Source organism: Fundulus heteroclitus, chromosome 9, assembly GCF_011125445.2.
Source record: "Fundulus heteroclitus isolate FHET01 chromosome 9, MU-UCD_Fhet_4.1, whole genome shotgun sequence".
Classification (NCBI taxonomy): domain Eukaryota; kingdom Metazoa; phylum Chordata; class Actinopteri; order Cyprinodontiformes; family Fundulidae; genus Fundulus; species Fundulus heteroclitus.
Window position 1 is genome coordinate 26,894,969 of NC_046369.1, and position 23,662 is coordinate 26,918,630.

The window sequence follows — 23,662 nt, forward strand, 5'->3', positions numbered from 1 at the left end:
AGGACAGAAAGAACAGAGAGACAAAGAAAGCCTATGGACAAAAAAATGACAAAACGCGAAAAGGCAAAGGTTTCCTTTTGTACCTTCCTTGAAATTTGAACCCATGTGGTCTCTTTCTAATTTCCTCATGTTAGAGTTTTTGGAAACTTCTTTCGCCGGCTGTAAATCCTTTTCCAGACTGACAACAGTCTTCCTTCTGAGGGCCTCAGAAAGCTTTTTCAAACTCCACGGTGTTCGCTCCCACTTCACCAGTCAGGAGGACAGCAGACAAGATGTCTAAGGTTTAAACAGGGACAGTCCTTCTTCAAAATGTTGAGTGATGATGTTCTAATTACCGATGCAAAAGTTGTCAAGGCAGTCTGGGAAATAAACAAAAAGGTTGGAAATCTCTGACCTTATCAGCATCAGTCTCAGTGTCACTGTTTCCCTTTCTGTTCTGTTCTGAACACAAGCTAAACACACGCACAAAAAAATTATGAGCTTGTTTGTTTAGGAAACATAGAAAGCCCCCTCAGTCTTTCATCCAGGGGGGTCTGAGCGACGTTAACTACCACAGCTGTTATTACATTTCTGTCTTAACAAGGAGCACAATGCTAACAGTTTATTTTGTGTTAAGTCAACACATGTCCATAATGCCATTAGCATCTAGACTTCTGTATACAATGAATCTGTTTTCCCCCAAAGTTCAGTTCCAAACCACATGAGCTCAGCGTGGTGGACTTCAGCGTTTAATGGTGGAAAAACAGCCACGGGGCGTCAAGGATCAATAGGTTAGAGAACGACTTGTGTTGGTTCACCCTTGCAGGGTGTTGCATCTCTGTTCATCATCTTTCTGTTGTGCTTCACAGGAGAACAGGAAACGGGATAGACGGCAGGAACCGATGGCCGCGTACCTCAGAGCCCTGACAGAGGAGACACTCGAGTAACTGACAGAAAACAGACACCAGCTCGGAGTCAGCAGCTCTTTCAACCTTGCTTTCCATTTCTCTCGAGTCTTTATTAAACACAGCACTGTGCCTACTGCAGAGGGACCTCCTGATAGGCTTACAGCCCTAATGTCAAAGTGCCCAAGTGGAAAGCAATTATACTGTTATTGTGCGGGAACTTTTGTGTCCTAGCTCACACAATGAAGCTGAGAAAGTGTTTTCAAAAAGGATTAAATGACAAAGTGATAGAAAAGCTATGAAAATGAAGGAACAGTCAGCGTTCTTCTAGTACAGTTTGGGTAGTGTGATGCTAAATGTAAAAGAAAGACTAATACAATCTACCTTTCAGAAGTACTGTATGTGCTTAAAGTTAAACTTAGGTGAATTGACCAGTTTGCCAGACCTGCATCATCTAGAGCCCTGCTCTGATGTTTACTTATATTGGGAATTGCTATCATATTCATTTTTTTCTTTTAATTATTTGAAATTATATTTTCTGATTGGAGAGGTAAAAAAAAACATAATTCAAGTCTAAGAGCAATAATTTGGTGCACAGGTTTGGACTAATTTGGGATAAGAGCACTTTTCTTATGGAGAAAACTTACATATACAAGCACACAGTCACAAACACCCACATGAGCTTGGATCCAGGTGGTTACAGGTGCACTTCTGTACAGATAAGCCCTAATATCAGTGATCATGTCACTAAATACGTCTTGTATTAAACAATACAGTATACTTTTCAGTGATATCATCAAAGGTGTTGTTTGATTGTACCTGTGATACTTTTTCTGTTGGTTTTGTTGTTCTTTCTATCTCAGACTCTGAGGATGTTATCTTGTACTCTTTTTTTTCTCGCTCTACTCTATTTTTGTCACCTTCTCTCCCTTTTAACGTTTTGCTTCACCTTTCTACGTTCCTTTATTTTTCTTTTACCTTTTCGTTTCTGTGTCCGTTGAACTTGAAATAATCCCAAAATAATATCCCATAAAAAAATTGCAAATATATTAAGCAGAGCACTATAGTTTGACACTAAGAAAGCAATTCTGAACACACTGGCAGACAGGACACGTAAAAAAAATAAAATAAAAAAACGTATATCAAGACAATCACTCAATCACTCTAGCCCCAAGACTCAATCTTTTATTTAAACATTATTGTAGATGCAGGCTGATGTCACGAGCTTAAAAAAGCAACACAAGCTCACATCATACAGTCTTGAACATGATGCACCATCAATCAAGAACAACAAAATGAAGAGAAGAAAGCGAATAGATGAGTACAATTCAGAAAGATAAGATATAATTAAGCTGTTTAGGGTTCAGAGGAAAGGACCTGTTGTTCTGATGTGTTTCCTGCTTGTGACTCTACATGGACGTGTACGCGAGACAGACTGCAGGATCTCCACATCACCCAGGATCTGAGGAAGCTAACAAGTCACAGAACAACCCCAGACACAGAGGCATTATAAAGCAAAAAGCACGCCCTCCTTTTCCAGCCAGCAGACTCCACAAGCTTTGATCTCCTGCTGTACAAAGAGGACAGATGTGTGCTGGTCCAGCGAGTGACATACCTGACTAGTGGAGCAGATGATGTCTCCATCAAAGTTCACTGGTATCAAATTAGCTATTCTTTTGTGTTCATATCAAATGTCATGACTTTATTTACAATATGCCTTCATAGATTATTCTTGGAGAGAAGACACATCTAGGCCAAAGTGGATGCGGGTAAAACAAAGCCAGGGGTTAACAACCTGATCTGAATCTTCAGTCATTTATACACAGACTACAAGATGAAATCTGTTTTTGTTTTTTTCTAATACAAAAACTAATGTACAGTCCCGTATTAGCTTGGGTATTGGCAAGTTTTAAGAAATCTTTTCACCTTGAGTAAAAAAAAAAAAAGAAAGAAAGGAAACAATCCCAACTGCAAATGTCTGGAGAACATCTTTAATTAATCGGTATAAGCTTCACTGACTCCCTTTCTCCATTTATATTTGTTCTGAACACTGTTTGAGTCAGCTCACTCTTATAAGGCAGATCATGACGTCTGATCAAACTAAAAGACATTTATTGATTGAATCACATAACTTCATTTCCTGAACACTGTGACAAAATACAGAAAGCTGCTCTAAATTGTCAAAGTGAATACAGAATGTCCCCCTGATTGGCATACAGCATCCTAATGAAGATTGCCACTAAGGACTAAGAAAACATAAGCAGTATGTGAAATGTGGATGGGGCTAGCTAAACCTGATTATTATATTTGTACTAGGCAGTAAAGAAGATACTACAATAAATGCTTAACAGGTCAAAGTTAAAGCAGTAGTACACACAATGATAAACCAGTACTAAACCAATGGCCAACATTGAACCTCAGGGCATCTTTGTGTAGAGGTCAGATTTTTAAAAACTGATTAGAGGCCCGACTAAAAACTTTCTATGCTTCTCCATGCTCATTCTTGTCTCTCAGTTTGACCCAAAAATGGGAAAACAGAGGGCAAACGTGGAAGAAGAAACGAATCGAAAGCTTCTTTTTAACCAGGATCACGGTTTGTCCACATCCAAGAAAACTAGGCAGAGCTGGTCCATTTTCGCTAACATCCATTTCAGTCTTTAATAGTGACACCCTGTGCTGAATCTTTGCTTCAATGTGCTAAATTCAACATCATCATATCAGCATTCCTACCTTTTCCTGGTATTGCCGCCTCGACGAATCCAGAGACTGGATGAGCGCGGTTGCGTGGCCAATAAACATGGCATAGCAGGTCGCCCCCACGATCATACTAAGCATGGTCAGCCAGATGTCCGACATGCTCTCCGGGGCTTGTCTGCCGTATCCGATGCACAGCATGTGGCTCATCGCCTTGAAGAGGGCGAAGGAATAGAGCTCCGTCCATGAGTCGTTCTGTTGGAAAGTGGGGGGGAAATTGGTTAGATGGAAATAGGCATGGTTTTTGGTTTTATGTTAAGAGATCCAATCTGATGAGCTGTCATGCTTTCAATTCTCTAACAAGGAAGCAGCAATATGATGTACAAGTGTGACTAAAGTGATGAAATAGAGGATATACAGGGAATGAAGAGGGGGGGAGATTCTCCTGGCTAAAGTCTGTGGCTCTGTGTCTGCTGAGTGGTTCAGGTTTCTTAGAGGGTCTAATCATCATCACTGAGCGGCCTCGCCTTGTCCGGGCCGAGCAGAAGCCGCAAGAAGAGAGTAGTTAATGAGGAGCTTGTACTGTCTTCTTCTTCTCCATTTCTCCACTGATTGGTGCTCACACACTCAGCAGGCCCTGATTCTCACACAGTGGACTCATTAGACAGCCCTCCGCGGGCACCACTGGAACCTCACGTCCCTTCCTCAAACAGCTGCCGTGAACCCACCCTGAGTGACCGATGGTGGGGGGAAGGATCAGGCAACAGGGATGCTTTTCTCCGGAGGAAAGTAATACATGCTTGTTACACGTGTGCATGAAAGGCGCTGCCTCAAAAACTCGCAAGCCCCTAAGTCGCTGTTTGATTGTGTAGATTCTTACGTGATTTGTGCTTTTCCAGCCTCGTTTGCATGGCGTTTGAAATTCAAATGTGCTCGGTTGTGAAGCAGGAGAAAGAGGACATGTTTGCAGAAGGCTGTCATCAAATGCTCTAAAATTACCATTTGAGTAGGTGATCTGAGGAGATGTAAGAAAGCGAAGGCATTTAGACTCCTGTTGCAAAGTCAACTATGTCGTTAGCAGGAGTTGAGCCTTCAAGCTTAGTTAGTTCTTCCAGGGCACATATAGTAAGAAGTTCCTAACCCGGTTTTAAATGTTTAGAAATGCACCATCACCACACCCCTGGCTTAGTTACTATTATAAATGTGCATATGTTTTTTTTTGTTTTTTTATACAGTGCTGCTGTTTTCAGACAGAAATTGGACACCCCGCTCCAGACTGAGGCTAGCTTGCACTGCCACAGGTTGGGAAAAGATGTAAAACTGCTGTCGGCATGCTGCCACATTGCAGGTGGATAAATGTCCGCATTTAGAACATTAGCCCTGAGAGAGGGCACACAAATAGTCTTCCTTTTTTTAATCGGCAGCATCTGTCTGTCTCTGTTTCAGACTTTATCATTTTACTGTCCAGCACAAAGATTTAAGGGCAAAGTGCAGGCACAAATAAGTGCACGGTAATTGAATGAATGGTTTTGTTCCACTGGGATCTGTTTTAAATGTACCATACACGATACATTAAATAAATAAAAGAGCCTGAGATGCTCCCCTTTTTGCCAAAAAGTATTCCCACTGTTTGTTTGTTTTTTCACATTTTCTCTCATTTCATCCACAAACAATAATGGCTCTCATTAGGATTGTAGGTGACACAAATACAAAGTAAGACAAATGCTGTGTGTGGTGGAAAACTACTCTATATAGCATGGAACCCTCCACCCCCAAAGTGACATGGGGTGAGGGAATGATCACGCTAGAGTGATGCTTTTCTCAGGAAGATAATAAAAAGCTGTTCCAAATTGATTAGAAGATGGATGGAGCTAAATACAGGGCAATCCTGGAAGAAGAGTGGGGGCTGAGGTTTACCGTCCAGCAGCCAAGCAACCTTACACACACAGCCAGGGCTACAATGGAGTAGTTTATAGCAACGCTTGTTAGAATGGCCCAGTCAAAGTCTAGACCCAAAAGCAACTATTTTGTAGATAAGAGTAGAAACATTTGCAAGTCTCCATGTGTACGAAGCTGATAGAGACACACAACAAAACATTACCAGAGATCTTGAAAGTGTTGAGTCAGGGTACTGAATAAAAACACACTTTTCACATTTCGTTTATAAACATTTTTTGAAAGAGGCATGAATTTGCTTCCACGTCACAGTGATGTTCTACTTCATCTTGGTCTACCACATAAAATCCCAAATAAATACAATGAAACTTCAAGGGGTATGAATACCTTAGCATGGAGGTGCAAGTCAGTAACGCCATGTGGAGAAGATACTAAACACATTTCCTACTTATATTGTTGTTAAAATTTCTTAAAATTGCTATGTGCAGCTGCCACAGTATTGTAGCATTGTTAAAATAAGCTGTCTTAATTTCTTGGCACCCCTGGTATATGATGGGAACAAAGTCTTAAAATACAATAAAAAAAAAAGCAGTTATTCACCAGGGAAAAAAAGTTCCACATTAAGAAATTGTTTGTTGCTTTTTTAAAACAAAATCATGAGTCACACAATTAATGACACACTTTTTTATTAAATACTGTTTTGGGTTCATCAGAAGGTCTGAAAACCTGAATTACTGCTTTCCTGGGTTATACATGTGGCAGTGTAGAGTCGAGTCGAGCCTTGCTGAGTAGGTGCTGATGGAAAACAGCCAGCATAATGATAGAGGCTCTTCCCTCTTAGCTACTGGTCGAAATAGGAAATAAAGTAAGAACCTTTAAATAGACGCAGGTGAGTGGTTGATCTTCAATACCAGGGAAATAGCTTTACAGAATTATCTGCTGGTTTAAATCTGCCTAAACCTAAAGCCAGCCCAATAACTAAGAAGCTTAAAACAACTAGAACTGAGACAGGTGAGACTAGAGGAGGACGCCGAGTTTATTTTGCCACAACACGGTGAGGAGAAAGCTTATGCTACTGTGATATTAAATACACTTTAAGGCTTTGTACACATCTTTGCAAGCAGTGCTATCAATTGTGGAGGATGCTGAACTGTTTATCTTAATCTTGCAGCTTGGCACGGTTATTTTTCAGTAAATCGGTGCAGTTAATAAAGGAAAAAGAAGATTATCACCGATGTTGGAGTGGATTTCCACAAGGATGTTGGTGAAAGCCCAGAGGTTGAATCCTCTTACATTTTTTTGTATTTTTAGAAATCTTTTTTATTGACATCAAGGCTATAATTACCAACGAGTTTCAGATTTCTGTCCCAGTTTAGTTGAACACACGCACGCACTGCGACGAACCCCTTGCTCCAACTCTAGCCTATTAAAAACACAGCCAGAGTTGGATCATTTGAAATGTACAATAATGCCCTATGGTAGCATTATTGAACAATTTAATTGACGTGCAAGCATTTTGCCGTCTGGAAAGCAGGAACGTCTCATTTATGCTCAACAGCACGACAAACATGTGCATGCATATTCATTTGAATGCTGAACTCTTCATTTATCGGTGACAGTCTGGATATAAAACCCTACAGGAGACTGCACAGAGAAGGCAGCTGCAGCGAGTCCATTTGTGTCTAAGTTTGAGTTAACAGCTGATTAAAACCGACAGAGTGCGCAGCTGTCTCTTACTGTAGGAAATTACAATCTTCAGAGTAACGCAATAAGCCAATTCTACAGAGATACTACCTTGTGTGAAGGCGGGGGGGATGAAGGCAGAGGGGAAAAAAAACAAAAAAAAACAAATGAAATTAGCTCTTGTGTTCATTTTATTTGCTATCGGTCTTCACTGAGCTGCACAGATGATAGCTAATTGTACATAATACACTTAGGGAGGAACACAAAGGGACTCAGGGACATGGATGATGCATGGTGCCGTCGTTCTAGGATGGTGACTGTACGTGCATGCTGGCTCGCTCGTCTGCGTGGATGCTCTTTGACTCTGAGGATCTATTTGCATATGCGGGTCTGTTGACTATGTACTCGCTCTGTGTCAGGGAGGAAAGAGTCCCGCTCGCAATGCCTAAAGCTGACGCCGGGAGTTTGTGTCGCTTCAAAGGACGCACATTTAGAAAGATTGATTTTTTTAACTTCCACTAAAAAATAACTTGTTGCGATCCATCATTTAGAGCCAGCATGTCTATGTTTGTGTTTATAATTCAAAACTAAATGGACATAGCTGGTCTCGAGATAGCTTGCTGACTGCTGGAATGTCTTAAAAAATTAAGACTGCTACACAGAACGGCAACAATTATTTTTTGGTTAAGTACCAGAAAACTACTTGGTGTCTCTTTGAGTGCCAAATAGAAATACTAAACTAATGAGAAAAACATTAATTGGTTTTATTTGCAAATACACTGTACCGTGCCTTTTAAAATATTTAAATCAACTTAATACCTTTTTGATTTGTAATAATACGTAAAAGAAAATCACAATCTTCTGCTTTCTAATCTTGTGCTTTGTTATCCATCAGGTAAAATTACAACAAAACACAGAAGCTTGTATTTATAATATGACAAAGTGTGAAAAAGTTCAAGGAGAATATTGCAAGGCATTGTCACTGCAACTTGAATTGAAAATCTTTTTCTTCTATTTTATTATATTTTTCCACCTTAGACAGCTTATTGCAATACGATGTTTACGATGCATTGATTAGATGGATTGATGCATCGAAATATTGAGCAATTCTAAATAAATAATAATTTTCTTTTTTTCCAAATTGGTCAAATTCAGCTTTTCTCTTAAGAATGGTGATAGATCTACACAGTAATAGAGAGAAATAAAACATTTATCATAGAACATTATAAATGGTGAGAAACCTTAAATTCTTTGTGTACTAAAGCTGTACTGACCTAAATGTAACATATTTATTATGCATGGTAAGGTTTCACCACATTTAAATGCTGCAAACCTTTTATATCTCTTAGCTGGCAGCATTTCGCCAGCTTCACATCTGTAGTTTTAAGCCCTGAAGGGTTCAAGAATGGCAATGACCCAGCGCAGAACATCACAGCTGTCATTTCACGTGCTTTCAGCAAAATGAAGGTCCAGCCAAGTGGAACTATTTGTAATCCAAATGTTCTGAGGGCAAAATAAAAAAAAACTCTGCTTCACATGTTTTCAATTTGTACAAAAAATGTTTTTTTCTATAAAAGAAAGTGGTTAATACAGATCCTCTGGCTCTATAGGCCCTAACTTGTGCCCTGCAAGGGGTTGGATACCAAATAGAGAACTGGGAAACAGCTGCCGCCATACAACTCAAGCCAAAAGCATCTTTTCAGGTCTGGTTGTGCCAAGAGTGAGGTGGACCTTTTGTAAAGCAGCCTGCAGTGTGAAAGAAAAAAATTATCATAACTCTACAAACTAGAGAAAGTCCCTCTAAAGACGAAAAGGGTGATAAATTCATAAACAAATTTCTCAGGGACAATAAAGTATCTGGTCTGCAAAAGGCAGTTGTGGTCACATTTTCACATTACGATGAAGCATCTTCTATCGTTCTGCCTGACTGTGTGGTTTGCAGGACTTTCATCAGACAGAAAAACTTTTCACGTCAACAGTTCTGCTGTGGGCCACCCAGCCTTCTTTACAGAGCGAGAAAATCCTTAAGGGCGTTTCACATCCTGGAGATAAAAAACATTCAGCTTCTAGCTTCTACGATCATACAGCCGATACAGAGCTGCATTTCCAGTTTATTTCTCAGAGCCTTCGCTGCACTAAACTCAAAAACACAGGAACATTTCTAAAGTTTGCATTTTTAACAGATGTTTTTGCTCTCCTCAGACATTTTTCTTGGTGAGTTTTGACATATTTCTGTGGTTCAGTGTTTATTGTACTTTTAATGTATCGCTTCTGTCAGATAGAAGCCTTGTATTTCTAAAAATGTAACCTTCCGGGAAAAAAATATAAAACGTCTTGCTTCTGAATGAAAATGTAAACTGTGTGGTCAGGGTGGCACACTCTTTTTGATACTTTTGGCTGGGAATGTACCAATGAAACTTCTGACAGATTGTGAGGGGTGATCAACAGAGTTAATTTTTACAAGTGGACAAAAATGACAAAAAAAGAGAGGAACAGTAAAGATGAACAGGAAATAAACCATCCTTGATTGTAAACGTTTTTAAAATGAAACCCTTTTCAAACATTTCGACTGGCCTATAAATGCCTGAACGAGGGAAACGCCTCTGGGGGGTGGCTTTTGACAAAACTTAACAACTTTCAGTGTAAAATGAGAGAAAGCCTCGATAAATCCGCAGACCTGAACCAGCATGTCTGCGTATGGAAAGCTGAAGTGTCCCTTAGCTGTCCATTTTTTTCTTTTTTTCCATCAGGCATGGTTCATGGTTTGTAAATAGCTAAATTACATTTCAGTTTGACCCACTCTGTTCAAAGTTTCCCTTAATATTAAAGTTGTCACTCTTCAGTTTTTCTGTACTTCCTCAGAGAAAAACCTTCTAATTTCTCCTCGCCCCTCCGCCAATCTCTGAAAAGCAGCGTGTTTATGTCAAAACTTCGCTCGAGTCGGCTCGTTTTGACCCTGCTCTTCAGCAGGGCTGCAGAAACCCAGGCTGGCCCTAAAAAATGCTCCTAGAACGCTCACAACCGAGCGTGGTGCCACTTGGTGCGGCACCAAACCAAGCCGGTGGAACTGGGGCTTTTGTGGCATATTATAAGCAATTAGATTTTCCTGAAAGAATGAGGCCTGATATCAGCCAGATTTGATAAATACTAGGGACGCCCCTACTTGATTCCATATATTAGTTTCGGTAACGATCCCTGGCTCTTAATGGTTTGTTTCATGATAATATCATGTCAGCTCCATCCACAGGAAGCCATGTGGCTCAGGTCTGGGCTGTCAGCCTATTTCCTTGTGCATTGCCTGCATAACTGTATAATAATTTGTGTGGACGTCATTTTATTTATCAAATATTCCTATTATCTATGTCTTTTAGCACATTGAAATATAAGCCTTATTTCATCCTTTTCACCATGTAGAATGACACTCACAGAAAGAGAGAGGTTGCAGCAGCTTCCTGCCTGAGTCACATGACCTGCTCTGCCAGCTTCTCTCAAACATACACAGACAGAGACGGCGTAATGGCGGCGGTTGCACTTTGCGCTGCAGAGACGCTAGTCATCAGATTTTACCGCTTTAAAAACAAACGGCAAACTTTCTAATGAAGGGGGGGGAAAAAAACACTTTTTCTCTAAGTGCTGTCTGAACACAGCTGGAAACGCACTGAGATATGTTATGAGCTAAATTATTAACAAGTCATCAAAACAAAGATTAAACACACTAATGTCGTCATTACCAGAGCAGCAGTTTTCTCTGTGTTTAACCATCATCAGCAGGATCATGTCGGAGCCGCATGTGTCCGGTCAGATATAACCTCAAGTGACGCGTACTCAGACCAGTTCAGTAGCTTCTGTAACCGAGTGAACCTGTGTGGAAGCCTCAAAATACACGGTGCTCCAAAAACTTTATTTAGGACAGATTATATGTTTCTGTCTGGAAAAGGAACACCATGAGAAAGTGCTGCTTCTAGAACAGGAGTTGTTACTCACGCACTGGATGAGTTACAACTCACAACTAGAGTAACTCATCTAGTTACAACTAGATGAGTTACTTAGAAACTAAAATCCATTCAGGGAAAGCATTATGCATCCCAGAGGCCTGTCTCGATTTAGCATCATCAGTATCTGCCCGGTCCTGGCAGGGAGTCGGCAGCTGCACAAACACACAGCAACACCTTCACTCACAGATCGCACACTTTCTACTTATTCAGACGCACACCGAGAGGCCTGCCAGGCAGTCAGATCCCCTCAGTGACTGAACAAAGGGAGCATATCCTTATTAACTTTTAAAGCCTGAGTGTGTTTTTAAATTGCATCTCTGTGTGACTAAATAAAATATTGATGCATAAACAAATCAGCTGTTTCAACTACTCTCCTTCCTATGCAGTGAAATAAGGAGTTGGGTTGAAAGTGGAGCAAACAGACAGGGGGAGGGAGCGCAGCTATATTCTAATGTCTCTGACGGAATAGCCAATCAGGCTGAGGTAATGTTGAGTTGGGGAGGGGGGGGGGGGGGGGGGACGGGACACATAACACAGATCCCTACATAAGAGACAGTGAAGATATGGTCTCTTGTGCGTGTTCATACTGTTCGCAAGTCAACATTTGCTTCTTAAAGTGTTAAGGGGCTGATGCTCACACATTCTGGAAAGCACCAAAGTTACATGTAGCGAAAAAGAGACAATGCCAAACAAACCACACGCTTCAGCAGAGAGAGTTTATGTTACGCTGTATGTGTCAAAGCCTAAAAAGGAATATGTGAAAGAAAAAGAGAACAAAGTCTGAGTCCAGCAAATGTCCAGCAGAGGCGGGCAGACGGTGAGACGGACCATGAGCCAAGTCAGGAGGAGGGTCCACACAAAGTATTTTTACTGCATGAACGTTTCCATCACGCTACAACAGAAAACTTCCATGTATTTTCATAGCATTCTTAGGGATAAATCAACATGAAATCACACATACATGTGCCATTCAACCCCCTCTATTATACCTCTCAACCACATTTGATGCAGCTAATTGTCTCAGAGCTCACCAAATTAGTAGAGAGAAAGAAATGGCTATCCATCTACACTGATGTGAAGATGAAAGAGAACATTAGTCTGGGAAGCAGCCAATGAACACATGGTAATTCTGGAGGTTCTCCCACCAGAGATCCATATCTCTGGTGGGAGAACCTGTTGACATACCAAATAGTAGTCGCACAATGCACAAATCTGGCCTCTATGTAGGAAGAAAACTATTACTAAAATAAAAAGTAAGATAATTTATGTTTGCAAAAAGGTAACATTTTGGCCTACATGCAAAACAGTATGTGAAGGATAAAACAAATACCTTTGGTGCTATTGAGAAGGAAAGTAATTATTAAAGAAGAATTGTGCAAGTTTAAATGTTAAATATTCTTTCCCTCACGTGCCTGACACATGCCTGACATTTAAAACGAGTTATCCTTTATTTACTGCAGTTCCCTCTATAGGCTCTATTTGTCAATTCATGAGAGTGATCTGGGTTGTATTCTCTGAGCGTATGTGTAGGTGTGACGCGCTGGCTACTTGGTTGAGTCTCTGTCGTAATAAATGCATTGGCGAGGGAGCACGGGCTAACTTGATTATTCATAGCTTTCTTACCTAAGAAGACATTACGCCTTTAAACAAAAGACCTGTGCAGTCGCAGCAGCAGATACTTTTCCTCTTCTCCCATGCCCATGCACAAAACTGCTGTCATTCCAACTTGTCACCAGAGGGGGCAAACTTCTGCAAAAACTTTGGAACTTGTGCCATGCTTCTTTAATTTGGTAAATATGAGTAAACTGGGTTATTCATTTTTTATGAATTCAACCTATGTGCAAATTCAGAGCTTGACTCTAGAACTGACAATATTTCTACTACCAATACTAAGTAATCAACAACCACATATTTATTTGCTTTTTGTAGTTTCAAACATTGTGGCAACAAACAAGTAGCTCTTCACAGCACCATCTCTAATTGGATTGAATTTTGGGGTGAAGGTTGGTGAGAAATGTCTGTTTTTCTCACATAAAATTTTAGTTTCCTGTAATGTGCCAGGCAGGCAAAGACCACTGCACATTACTCACTCAAGGTTTCAATAGTCTGGCACTGGCTGACTGTGGAAGCCAGGTATATAAAGGCAGGTGAGCAGGTGAACTGAATAACGCTGATTAAGGAGTGGCAGATGGGAGCAGGAGTGGCTGAAAATAGTAATTTCTGGGTGCAGAGGCAGATGCACAGACAGCCAGGCCAGAATCACAACACTTCCATGTTATAATTTTCCTGTTTACGAATTTAGAAGTTACAACTTTTGATTGGAAATTAAGTGAATAATTCAGACTTTTAAAAAAAGATTAAAAACATTTCTTTTTAGCAGGACGTATGACTTTTAACATTTTACAATTATGCTATTGATTTTATTCATAAGTGTTTTAAAGCGATGCTTAGTTTTAAATTTTGATTTTACCCTTCTATGATGATTTTACCTGTAGCACTTTGAGATTTTTCTTAAATGTAAAGTGCATTACAAATAAAATTTATTATTATTATTATTATTATTATTATTATTATTATTATTATTATTATTATTAATAATAATGACACTGGACATTTCAAGCAATCATTCAGGACCGTTGGATACAAATATCTATTTATTTTTTGTGGATTTTTTCTATAACACAGCAAATTGGGGAAAAAAAGGTGCAATTGTGACATTTATTTGTCTTGAAAAGTTTAATAATCTCTTTTTTTTAGATGATTTTTTTAGCATAGCACAAAGTCCAGACACAAAACAGAAAATCCACAGCAAGATCTGAAAATTGCTGTTCACAGACGCTCTCCACTCAATCTGGCTGAGCAGAAAACTGTTTGACATTTTTCCTTTGACTTCACTCTGCGCTAAATCCTGTCGGTCTGTTACATGAAATCCCAATTAAAATCACAGACGTTTGTGATTGTGATGGAACAAGGAAAAGGTTTTGATGGTTCTGAGTACTTTTGCAAGGGACTGTCTGTGTTACTGCAGTGAAGGTGTTTGTACCATTTAGTGACATTTAACACACAAATGTCACTGAGCCATGTGGAAGCTGACCCTCCTCTGATACCGAAAAACCTCCACATCAGCAGAACGTAATACGGAAAGTGGAGTTGAATACCAATAGAAATCAAATATTAACATAGCCATGGAAACCTAGACAACAGCCCGAGATTCTGATGCACAAGGCTTGTTAAAGGACAACAAAAGAAGAAAGAAGCGTCCAAACTATTCTCAATTTTGTTGTCAAGACAAAGAGTCAAAGTTTGGCAGATGCATATTACAGAGTAGGAAGAAGTGTAATTTGTCTTGCCATAAACATAGAGCAAAAAACAAAAAAGGATGGCCTGACAGAGCTGCAATAACGATGTCCTTGAAGGTCAGCAACTATGCAGACACACGTTACTGGAGAACTCTCCTTTTGTTTTGCATATATGGTAACACACCTATCCAAGCAAACTTTATTATGTCACAGGACATTGTACTTTTAAGCAGGCAGGTCTCAAATCTATGTGCCTAAATTTGGAGGCTATAGCTATGCAAATAGGATTTTAGGATAACAGAGTGAGGCTGCTGCTAAAAAAGACTCTTGATCTGACAAAAACTACAGAGGACTTATCTTGTCTGACTTACTTTAAATGTGTGAGGTTTCTGGTTGCAGAAATTGACAGAGAGGGCCCAATATTCTATTCTAAATGACTATCAGTGAGTTGTTTCCTTTACAGTTAATACTCCATTATTTTTCCTTCACCACTCATTTAGAGGACATGCTTCCTGCCAGCAGTACCATCTTAACTCCAGTCTATATATCCCATTAGTTTAATTCTCGGTTTTTAACAGCTGCACGCTGCTCGTTTCAATGCTTTTGTTTTTCCTGAAGCTGCTCACAAACCAAACAACACCTCTGTGTTTAGTAGCAAGCAGACATGCCATATACCAATAAACCTCAGCACTGTGGTTATGAGCTGTCACTCAAGCATTGAATATAAAACATTGAACAACTCTCTTTAACATATTCAGTTGGAGGATTGTATCTAATAAGACAGAAACAATGGGGACGTAATTGTGAAGTGGAAGCAGTTGTGATGCATGATTCTTTTCATTTTTAACCAATATAAGTCTCAGAGGTGTGGCGAATATTTGTTTTTTGCCCCTCTGAGTCAATATTTTTTGTTGAAACGCTAACAGCTGCAAGTCTTTTCAGCTTTTTTTCTGCCCATTCTTTGCAAAGAAGCTCAAACTTATTCCACCTGGAAGGAAAGGGTCTTTGAACTCCAGTCATCTAATTCTTGATGCATATTTTCAATTGGATTTAGATCTCAACATCAAATGCATCTTATCTCACACATGTGCTTTGATCTAAACCGTTGTAGCTCAGATTATATGTTCATGGACGTTTCCTGCCAGAAGGTGAACTTTTGCTATGGTCTCACGTCTTTTCCAGCCTCTGAAAGCTGTTTTTGTCAACAATTCCCCAATGTTCAGCTCCCTCCATCATGTCTGAGTAGTTCCTCTGTCCCTTAACGCTGCCATGACCTGTGTGTATGATGACAATAAAATAATGCAATCTATTAATTAATGGGGTGCACTGGAGTTTATTTAGGGAAGTCACAGTATAGGGGGCAGTGTGTGGCTGCATGTTAACATTTTTGCTGAGAATTTTGCAAACCAACTTTTTTTTTTTTTCCATATATCAAACGTGCAATATTACCTGTCGGTTTATCATTAAAACCCAATATAATACAGTGAAGCCATTTGTTGCAACATGACAAAATGTGAAATTGGATATGAATGATTTTAAAGGCATTTAAATTTTTGTAGCACAGTACATAGGTACATATACCTGTCTCGAAAAAGGATTGATGGTTTTAGTCTCTCAACTTTAAAGTTTTAAGGATCATTTTTTTCTGTTTGTATAGCTTTTTTGTTCTATAATAAAGTGTGAAAACGCTACAAACTGAGGAACATGCCATGCCGGTGTACGCTTTATACATCCACACTTTTGACTGGCCTCAAGCAATATCAGCCATCAGCTTCCAATCTGACTCTTCCGAGGCACAATGACAAATCTGACTGGATGGTGTTCAAGTCACAAACGTTTCAGTCAAAATCAGATAAAAAAAACAACTCCTGAGGCTTTGTACTTTTTGCACTTTCATTCGCATTTGTGTCAATGTTTGTGATTCATGTTTTTTTTATGAGCCCAGTGGCCTGCATGGTGGAGCAGGACACCTAAAAAGATTGATTGGAGCTTATTAGTTTGGATGTTACTGACAGAACAAAAACTCTTTTGCAACAATAAACTAACATAATAAATGTAACTGAGCAGTTACAGGTTTAAAGAGGTTAAATGAGTTGTCAATTTTCGATGAATGCCCTAATCCATTAGTGAGCGTGCCTATAATTATGTTTTTCATCAGTTATCTCTTTGGCTCATAGATTTTCAAGTAACTCAAAAGTTTAACTGGCTGCTCTCCAGCCTGTGAGCGATAATTTTGAAGGAAAGCCCTCTGGACATGGACGAACAGATTAAAGGCAAGAATCACCCCAAAGGAGAATAAAGAGGACAGCATTTAATGAATGAGTGCTCTCCATCTCTTCTCTTCCTTATGGGTGGGTGGGTGGGTGGGTGTTTTACTGAGAGCACTCCTGCATATGTCTGTGCACGCATGTGTGAAAGCTCATCTTTGGGGTGATGCCCCGTTTCCTAATTTGGCTGCTTTTAACTTTCCACTTTGTTCCTGTGGAGAACGTGTTCCATGTTTTGACTGTCGCTGATTCGCTGCCCAACATTTTTCATCGGCATGCATGAGCTCGTAAAATAAGCACCACATAAGCCAGGCATGCTGCTTACCACCATCTTGTTGAGCGAGACCCAGCAGTCAGACGGGAAGTCCTGCAGCATGGGAACGAGGAACTGCAGACAGCCGTCCCAGTGGCACAGCAGCAGCATCATCCCGATCAGGTTGATAATTCGCATCACAGCACTGGCCAGGTCGTAGGTCATGTGGAAGATCTGTCAGCGGGAGCAGAGATGGAAAGGGAAGTTACACAAGTGGGAGAGTCGGGAGGGGAAGCTGTGCTAAATGTGTGATGAGAATTAACAATCGTTGTTTAAACAGGCACAGTCACAGCTCGGTGAATGGCAAACACAGCCAAAGCTGTTTTCCCTGCACATCCAGTGTGGCGTGGCACATTCATCACTAACATTCCCTGTAGCTTTGTTTTGGAAGACATTACATTTTTATCGCTGTGAAAATTGTGATTAAACAACCAGCTAGATCTGAATTAACCAGAAAGCTTTTCATGACTAGGCCTTCCAGTGAGGCCAGTAGGTGGATTGTGGTCTGGGGAAAAATTTGTGAAAAACACCATAAGGTGATCTACAGTAGCAAATGGTTTTTGCCTTATATAATTTTTTTTTCATGATTTTGCACATTCAGAACAAACCACATGCAAAAATCAGCAGGTCCTTGGGCATATTAAGTTACCCCATCGTAGTTAGGTTAATGTGATTCGGGCAGCTGTTGACACAAAACTAATATGCAAAATCTATTAATCATGTTTTGTTTAACAGCTTTAGATTTATTTAGCCGAAGCTAAAATCAGCATAGTGCCGACACAGATCTGGAAAAGTTGGGAATTAGATTTAGGTATTTTCCAGGTCTGGATAACCATTAACTTCCTTCCTTCCTTCCTTCCTTCCTTCCTTCCTTCCTTCCTTCCTTCCTTCCTTCCTTCCTTCCTTCCTTCCTTCCTTCCTTCCTTCCTTCCTTCCTTTATATAATTGTAAAAATATCTGCCACAAGTTCTGCCATATTTTTTGTATTTAAACTTTCAAAGATGGTTGAAGAAAGGCTGCAAATAATTTTTAAAAAATAATAAAATACAAAATGTGCAAAACTCTGCTTGGACTTTGTAACTTGGTAAAATTCTGTCTTATCGTCACATTCATTCAGATCACTCTACTTTTATCGTTGGCCAGTGAACAGTCATCCAAGTAAAAACATTTTTTGTCTGAAAGAAATGTCTTGTTTCAATATAGTTACATCAAACTCAGGGGCTTTTCAAAGTCTGACTCAAACTAAATTTTGTATATTAGCTGGCATCCACACCTTGTAAAAAATCAATCCGGATTGGACTAGACCCACCAGCATTCACTTTAAACAAACATATGCATTTACAGTATTTATCTATACTTGTCATATTTAATATACCATACGACTCCAAAAAGGATGAGCAGCCAAAGCAATGGCAGGGATGAAGAAATATATATTGAAGAATCAACAGAACATGTTTAGAGTCAGGCTGAAGCTATTTTAAGGGTTCGGTTAATTACTTTCAGAGGTGAAAAGTTGTGAATGTTCAAAGAATGGATTCTGAAGAACATCTGGGTTCTTCACTGCTGTTGTTTCTGAGCTTTAGGTAAATGTTCTCTCAGCCTTGTTAGCAGTAATAAGTTCCGTCTTCACGGCTGTGTTACCTCTGTGCACATGTGGGTAATATTATCCTTATTTATCTGGGCCAACTGGAGGCTTCACTAAATCATCGGTAAAGGGGCATTTCCCGAAAACTTACAGGAGAAGTGTCCTGCAGGGAGGGGAAGTAGGCCAGACACTATATGTCTGTTTCTTAAGTTTATTTATTTATGTAGCTAGAAAGACCCTTCTTCATGGAGCTGAGCTGGTAGTTTCTTATTTCAGAAAATGCCACTTTCTCACAAGAAAGCTGAAAATCAGCCTACGTGGGAACTAGGCCGAATGTGCCTCAGGACGTAAAGGAGCAGCCACTGTTGAGAATTTTACAGCTTGGGAGCAGGTAGGTTGCGGTACCCTGTATCTCCTCCCGTCACATCAGAGACCCCGGGGAGTGAATGTGTGTGTGAATAAATGTAGTGTAAAGCGCTTTGGGGTCATCAGACGAGTTAAAACGCTATACAAGTACAATCCATTTAGCATTTTACCCCACCGATACCAGCATGCAGCTGGCTGAAGTATTAAACTCACTGTCATGATATACTCCACATGATGGCATGCCTATAGGGATGTTCAGAGGGTTACAAAGACATGTCTTGTGCATTATTGTTACAATGATTTTTAGCTTTCAGGTGATACGTTGGAAAGATCGTTTTTGTCAACAAGGAAAGCTCAGACAAAACACAGCCTCTGCATTTACTAAAAAAAAGAACATAGTCAACCACTTTGAATTTATTGTGGATTTTCTCTAATCCACAAATACAGAGTCAAATATATACATATACCCCCCTGGTATTATTTTGTTGCAATAAAAGCACATGCTTTTTGTAGCTACCAACAGCTAACTGGCATAGTTCTGGATTTCCTTCTTCAAACACTCAAAAAACGTGGAGCTCATTTATAACTGATTGGTTTACTGAAACAGAGCGTGTTAAAGCCTGTTTTGTCAGTACTGAAACCAGTTTCTGATGGGTGTTTGGTGTTAGGCATCTGACCCAAACTGTCCGCCTCAGATTAAAATTGTTTAAGATGCTCAAGAGAAACCCAGGCTCTCCCAATGCTCCAACCTGCCACTGACTGTAAGACACTTCAACATCAGAGCCACTGTCTTCATGTTGGGAGTTTACCAGTAGGGCTAAAGTTTGTTATGCTCAGATGCGACTAATGTTGAGATCATTTCGTGCAATAACATGAGCAATGTTTGGAGGGATAAATGTAAAGCTTTCAGACCTCAGAGCATGGCAGTGATAGCGTCATGCTGAGGACCTGTTTCACCACGAGTGGAACTGGTGAACTGCACAAAGTTGATGAAACAATGAAGACAGACAACTTCCACTACATTATTTTAGCAAATTAAACGATAAATGGTTGAAAGATGGACACAACTTATTTAGAAGAGGTGTGCAACATTGAGTTGAGTTTTATCATGGTATTTATTGTAATAAGAATAAAAGTAACCATAAAAAACTATTAACAACCTATTGTTATTTTTGCAGTCTTATTTTAGGTAAATGTATGACTGCATACCACAGCAATCAAAGCCCCACCAACATAAAATACTGCTCTTAGAAAACATATTCATTTTTAAATAGACATTTTCGGGACACAAGTTTCATAAAGAAATGTGATGTTTATCTCTCATTTTGAATTTATTGATATGTATTGATACTTATATGGAACCAACAACAGAGAAAAGAGTAGAAAAAATAATTCCGATAATACGTCTGGTTCTTGAGGTTTCAAATAACGTTAATTGAAATTTATCGTTATCATGATAAATTCAAATTTGTGTTATTTCACAATAACATTAAACGATTAAGTGTTCCAACAGGACAATGATGTGAAACACACATCATAACAGGTTTTTAACTGGATCAAGCTGACTGCCATCAACGCTTGGCCCAGATCTCAGACATCAACCCTAATGGGGCGACTGTGGCTTGATGGGTTGAGTAGTTGTCTGGCAACCAGGTTCGATTCCAGCTTCCCCTTGCCACATGTTGATGTGCCCTTGAGCAAGGCACTTAACCCCAAGTTGCCTACTGAGCTGCGTCTCGGTGTATAAATGTGTGTGCGTTAGTGAGAGCGACTGGGTGAATGTGGCTATAGTGTACAGCGCTTTGGGTGGTCAGCATGACTGGAAAAGCGCTATATATATATAAGTTCAGTCCATTTACCATTTCCATTTAATGAAAATTTGAGAGCCATGCCTGACAATAGGAACTGTAACAGAAACCAGATAGGTGGTTAACTATCCAGCAACAATTGTACTGGAATGGTGTTAATGGCCACAATTTCAATCCCTGTAATTGTTTTGACGTTTGTGACCCAAAGTGGCTTCTCTTATTGGATCAGCAGAACAATGCTATAAATAAGAAGCTAATTTCTTACAAAGTTCGGTCCTGAAACGCAAAATATTCTATCTTTCTTCCTTTGTTTGCTACTATCTGTTATGCATAAAAACAATACTGAAACATGTCCAATGTCCCCAACTGGTTGAGGAGGAGCAGGATGGACAACAAGCAGACAGGCCCAGTTGTTAGGAGCCACTCGTAATGTGATCAATGAGTCTCCAGGACTAATGTTCCCCCTGACACCATAACAGCACCTGACCATGTGTCACTGTCACACCACAATCTGGGTCAAAGCATGGCACTGCGACCACAAGCAAAGCAGGAAAAAAATCCATTCCTTCATGCTGTAAGAAATCAGATGTACTTTGATAAAAATAGTCAACAAGATGAACGCTGGCCGCAGGTTCAGATCTTCTCTTATTTGCATGTTCAACTGCTTATGAAAGCAAAGCAACAACATCTGGCTCCTGCTAGGGAATCTGGCCCTTTTATTCCCATTGATGCTCATGGCTTCCTTGATGATGGTCCCAATTTCTGACAACGTAAGGAGTAAACTTTCTGTTTGAGTCATCACAACACCCAGGTGATCTTCTGGGTGATCTCCTGCAGGTAAGTAAGATGAGCGAGGAGGCTCAGGGGGAGGAGGGGAAAAAGCTGAGTCTGGGTGGGGCTGAGCAGAGCTCAGTTGTTCCCGTCAGTTCAGGGCAGGGCCATTATTTTCTGGTATGTGTTTGAATCAGAAATCATGCCTCTCACCGAACTTAGATCACCAATAAAACAAACTCAGAACAAAACTAACTTGTAGAAAATCTAGTCTTTGGGTTTTTTTGCTGCAAACAGCTGTTGCAAAGACACATTTTTACCTTTTCATAAGGTGAACAATCAACAAATGTCAAGAAAACACAATGTGGCAAACATGAAATAGTAGTTTGCCGTCAAAAAGGAGACGTAAAATCTAGAAAAAAATGAAAGAAATAAAAAATAGACAGAGATTAAAGAACAATGCATCACTTGGGTCCTCTGTCAGATGCTTTTGGTCTGTTACAGACTGCTATTTTAGGCCTGTCTCATCTTTGTTTGTCCCAAATTCCTCCAGTTAAACTGATTCCTAAGGAGACATTTTGCATCAGATTGAAACATTCTAATAAATGGGAATAGATTCAAAGTTTGCATTAGACCTCCAGAAACCACATGAATTAAAGAAAATCTAAAATGATTAGATTTAACAGGGAGCCAGTGAAGAGAAGCTCAACTATGAGAAATATGATCTCTCTTTTGATTTTCCATTAAAACTCTTAATACAGCATTTTATTTTGTGACCTTCTGATAGTAAGGAAATACAATAGTCCAGCCTTGAATTAACAAATGCATAGATTAGCTTTTCACTTTGGGACAGGGCATTTCTGATTTTGGCAAAATCCCGGAGGTGAAGGCTAGAAATCCTAGAAACTGGTTTAATACGGGATTTAAATGGCATGTCCAGATCAAAAATAACACCAAGGTTGTTTATTACTGGGGGCCAATTTAATGCCATCCAGAGTAAGTGTTTTTAAAAGACTCTGGTCCAAAGAACATCTGTCTTGTCTGAATTTAAAAGCAGAAAATGTTAAGTCATCCAGGTTTTTAGGTCATTCAGATATGTTTAGAAGAACAGGAATATCATTCCCTTTATATATTATATACATTTCTCTGTTTTCCGTCTTAATTTTAAAGTTATTATACATTTTTGTTTTGTCTACCTGATTATTTAGTTTAATAATTTCAAACACCTTAGTTTTTAAAGTTTGTTTGTATTGTAGTGTTTTATGTCTTTATGCCTGTTAACTTCTATAAAGCAGTTTGTGTTTCTCTTGGATCTATGAAGAAGGCTCTAAAAATTAAGTTTGATAATGTGGTATGCAATAAATGATGCATCCTAACTCTTCTTGTGAAATGTTTTAGATTTAGACCAATTAGATTATTGTTATTTCGCGATCTGGTTAGCAATAACTAACACTAGAATGATAAAGCAGAACATTAAAGAATAAAGCTGCATTGGTGGCTAGCTAGACTGAAATTTACAGATGCAAAGGAAAACAAAACAATGTAGAAAGAGTATTGATTTTGATAAACAAAAACTAATTCCAGTTTTTATTGACTTGTTAATAAAAAATGGCATGTCTAAAGGAATTTCCAATTCTTTGAATAATCAATAGAAAAATATTGCATTACAGCAATCAAAACATTCTTATAATCAATAAACAAATTTTAGCCTCTTTCCACTGGTGTTTTGATGAAGTATCTTTAGTGGTGAGATCTTCTAGGCTGGAAGGCCTTCATGCCATCACCCTAATCTATTGTACCTTTCACAGATTCTTTGTCATATTTATCTTGGTGCTGTGGCTACGGCAAAATGTTAATTTTACTTCCAGTCAGATTTATCAAGTTGGTCAAATTCAAAGATGTCCTTATTAAAATAAAATATCTGTTATAGATCAATCTAAATCTGCCAGATTCAGGAATACATTTGTGTTTAATTAGAAGCACGTAGGCCGCTTGATTATTTCTTTTTTTCAGTTAGTCTGTTAGTGATAATTCAGCCTGTTTTCATGCCTCGTTTCTCTGAAATGTCACATGAGAAAACGATTATAAAACTGGCTAAATA

At 39.3% G+C, this 23,662-nt stretch overlaps 1 protein-coding gene across 1 annotated transcript in view; it reads right to left on the reverse strand.

Annotated features, from left to right (window-relative positions):
* Positions 1-23,662, reverse strand: part of hcn2b (hyperpolarization activated cyclic nucleotide-gated potassium channel 2b) — a gene marked incomplete at its 3' end in the record, with an annotated part of 41,811 nt that overhangs the window by 12,149 nt on the left and 6,000 nt on the right. Inside the window, 2 exon segments of the mRNA XM_036141360.1 lie at positions 3,615-3,833; positions 17,044-17,205. Of these exon segments, the coding sequence (XP_035997253.1) occupies positions 3,615-3,833; positions 17,044-17,205 (381 nt within the window).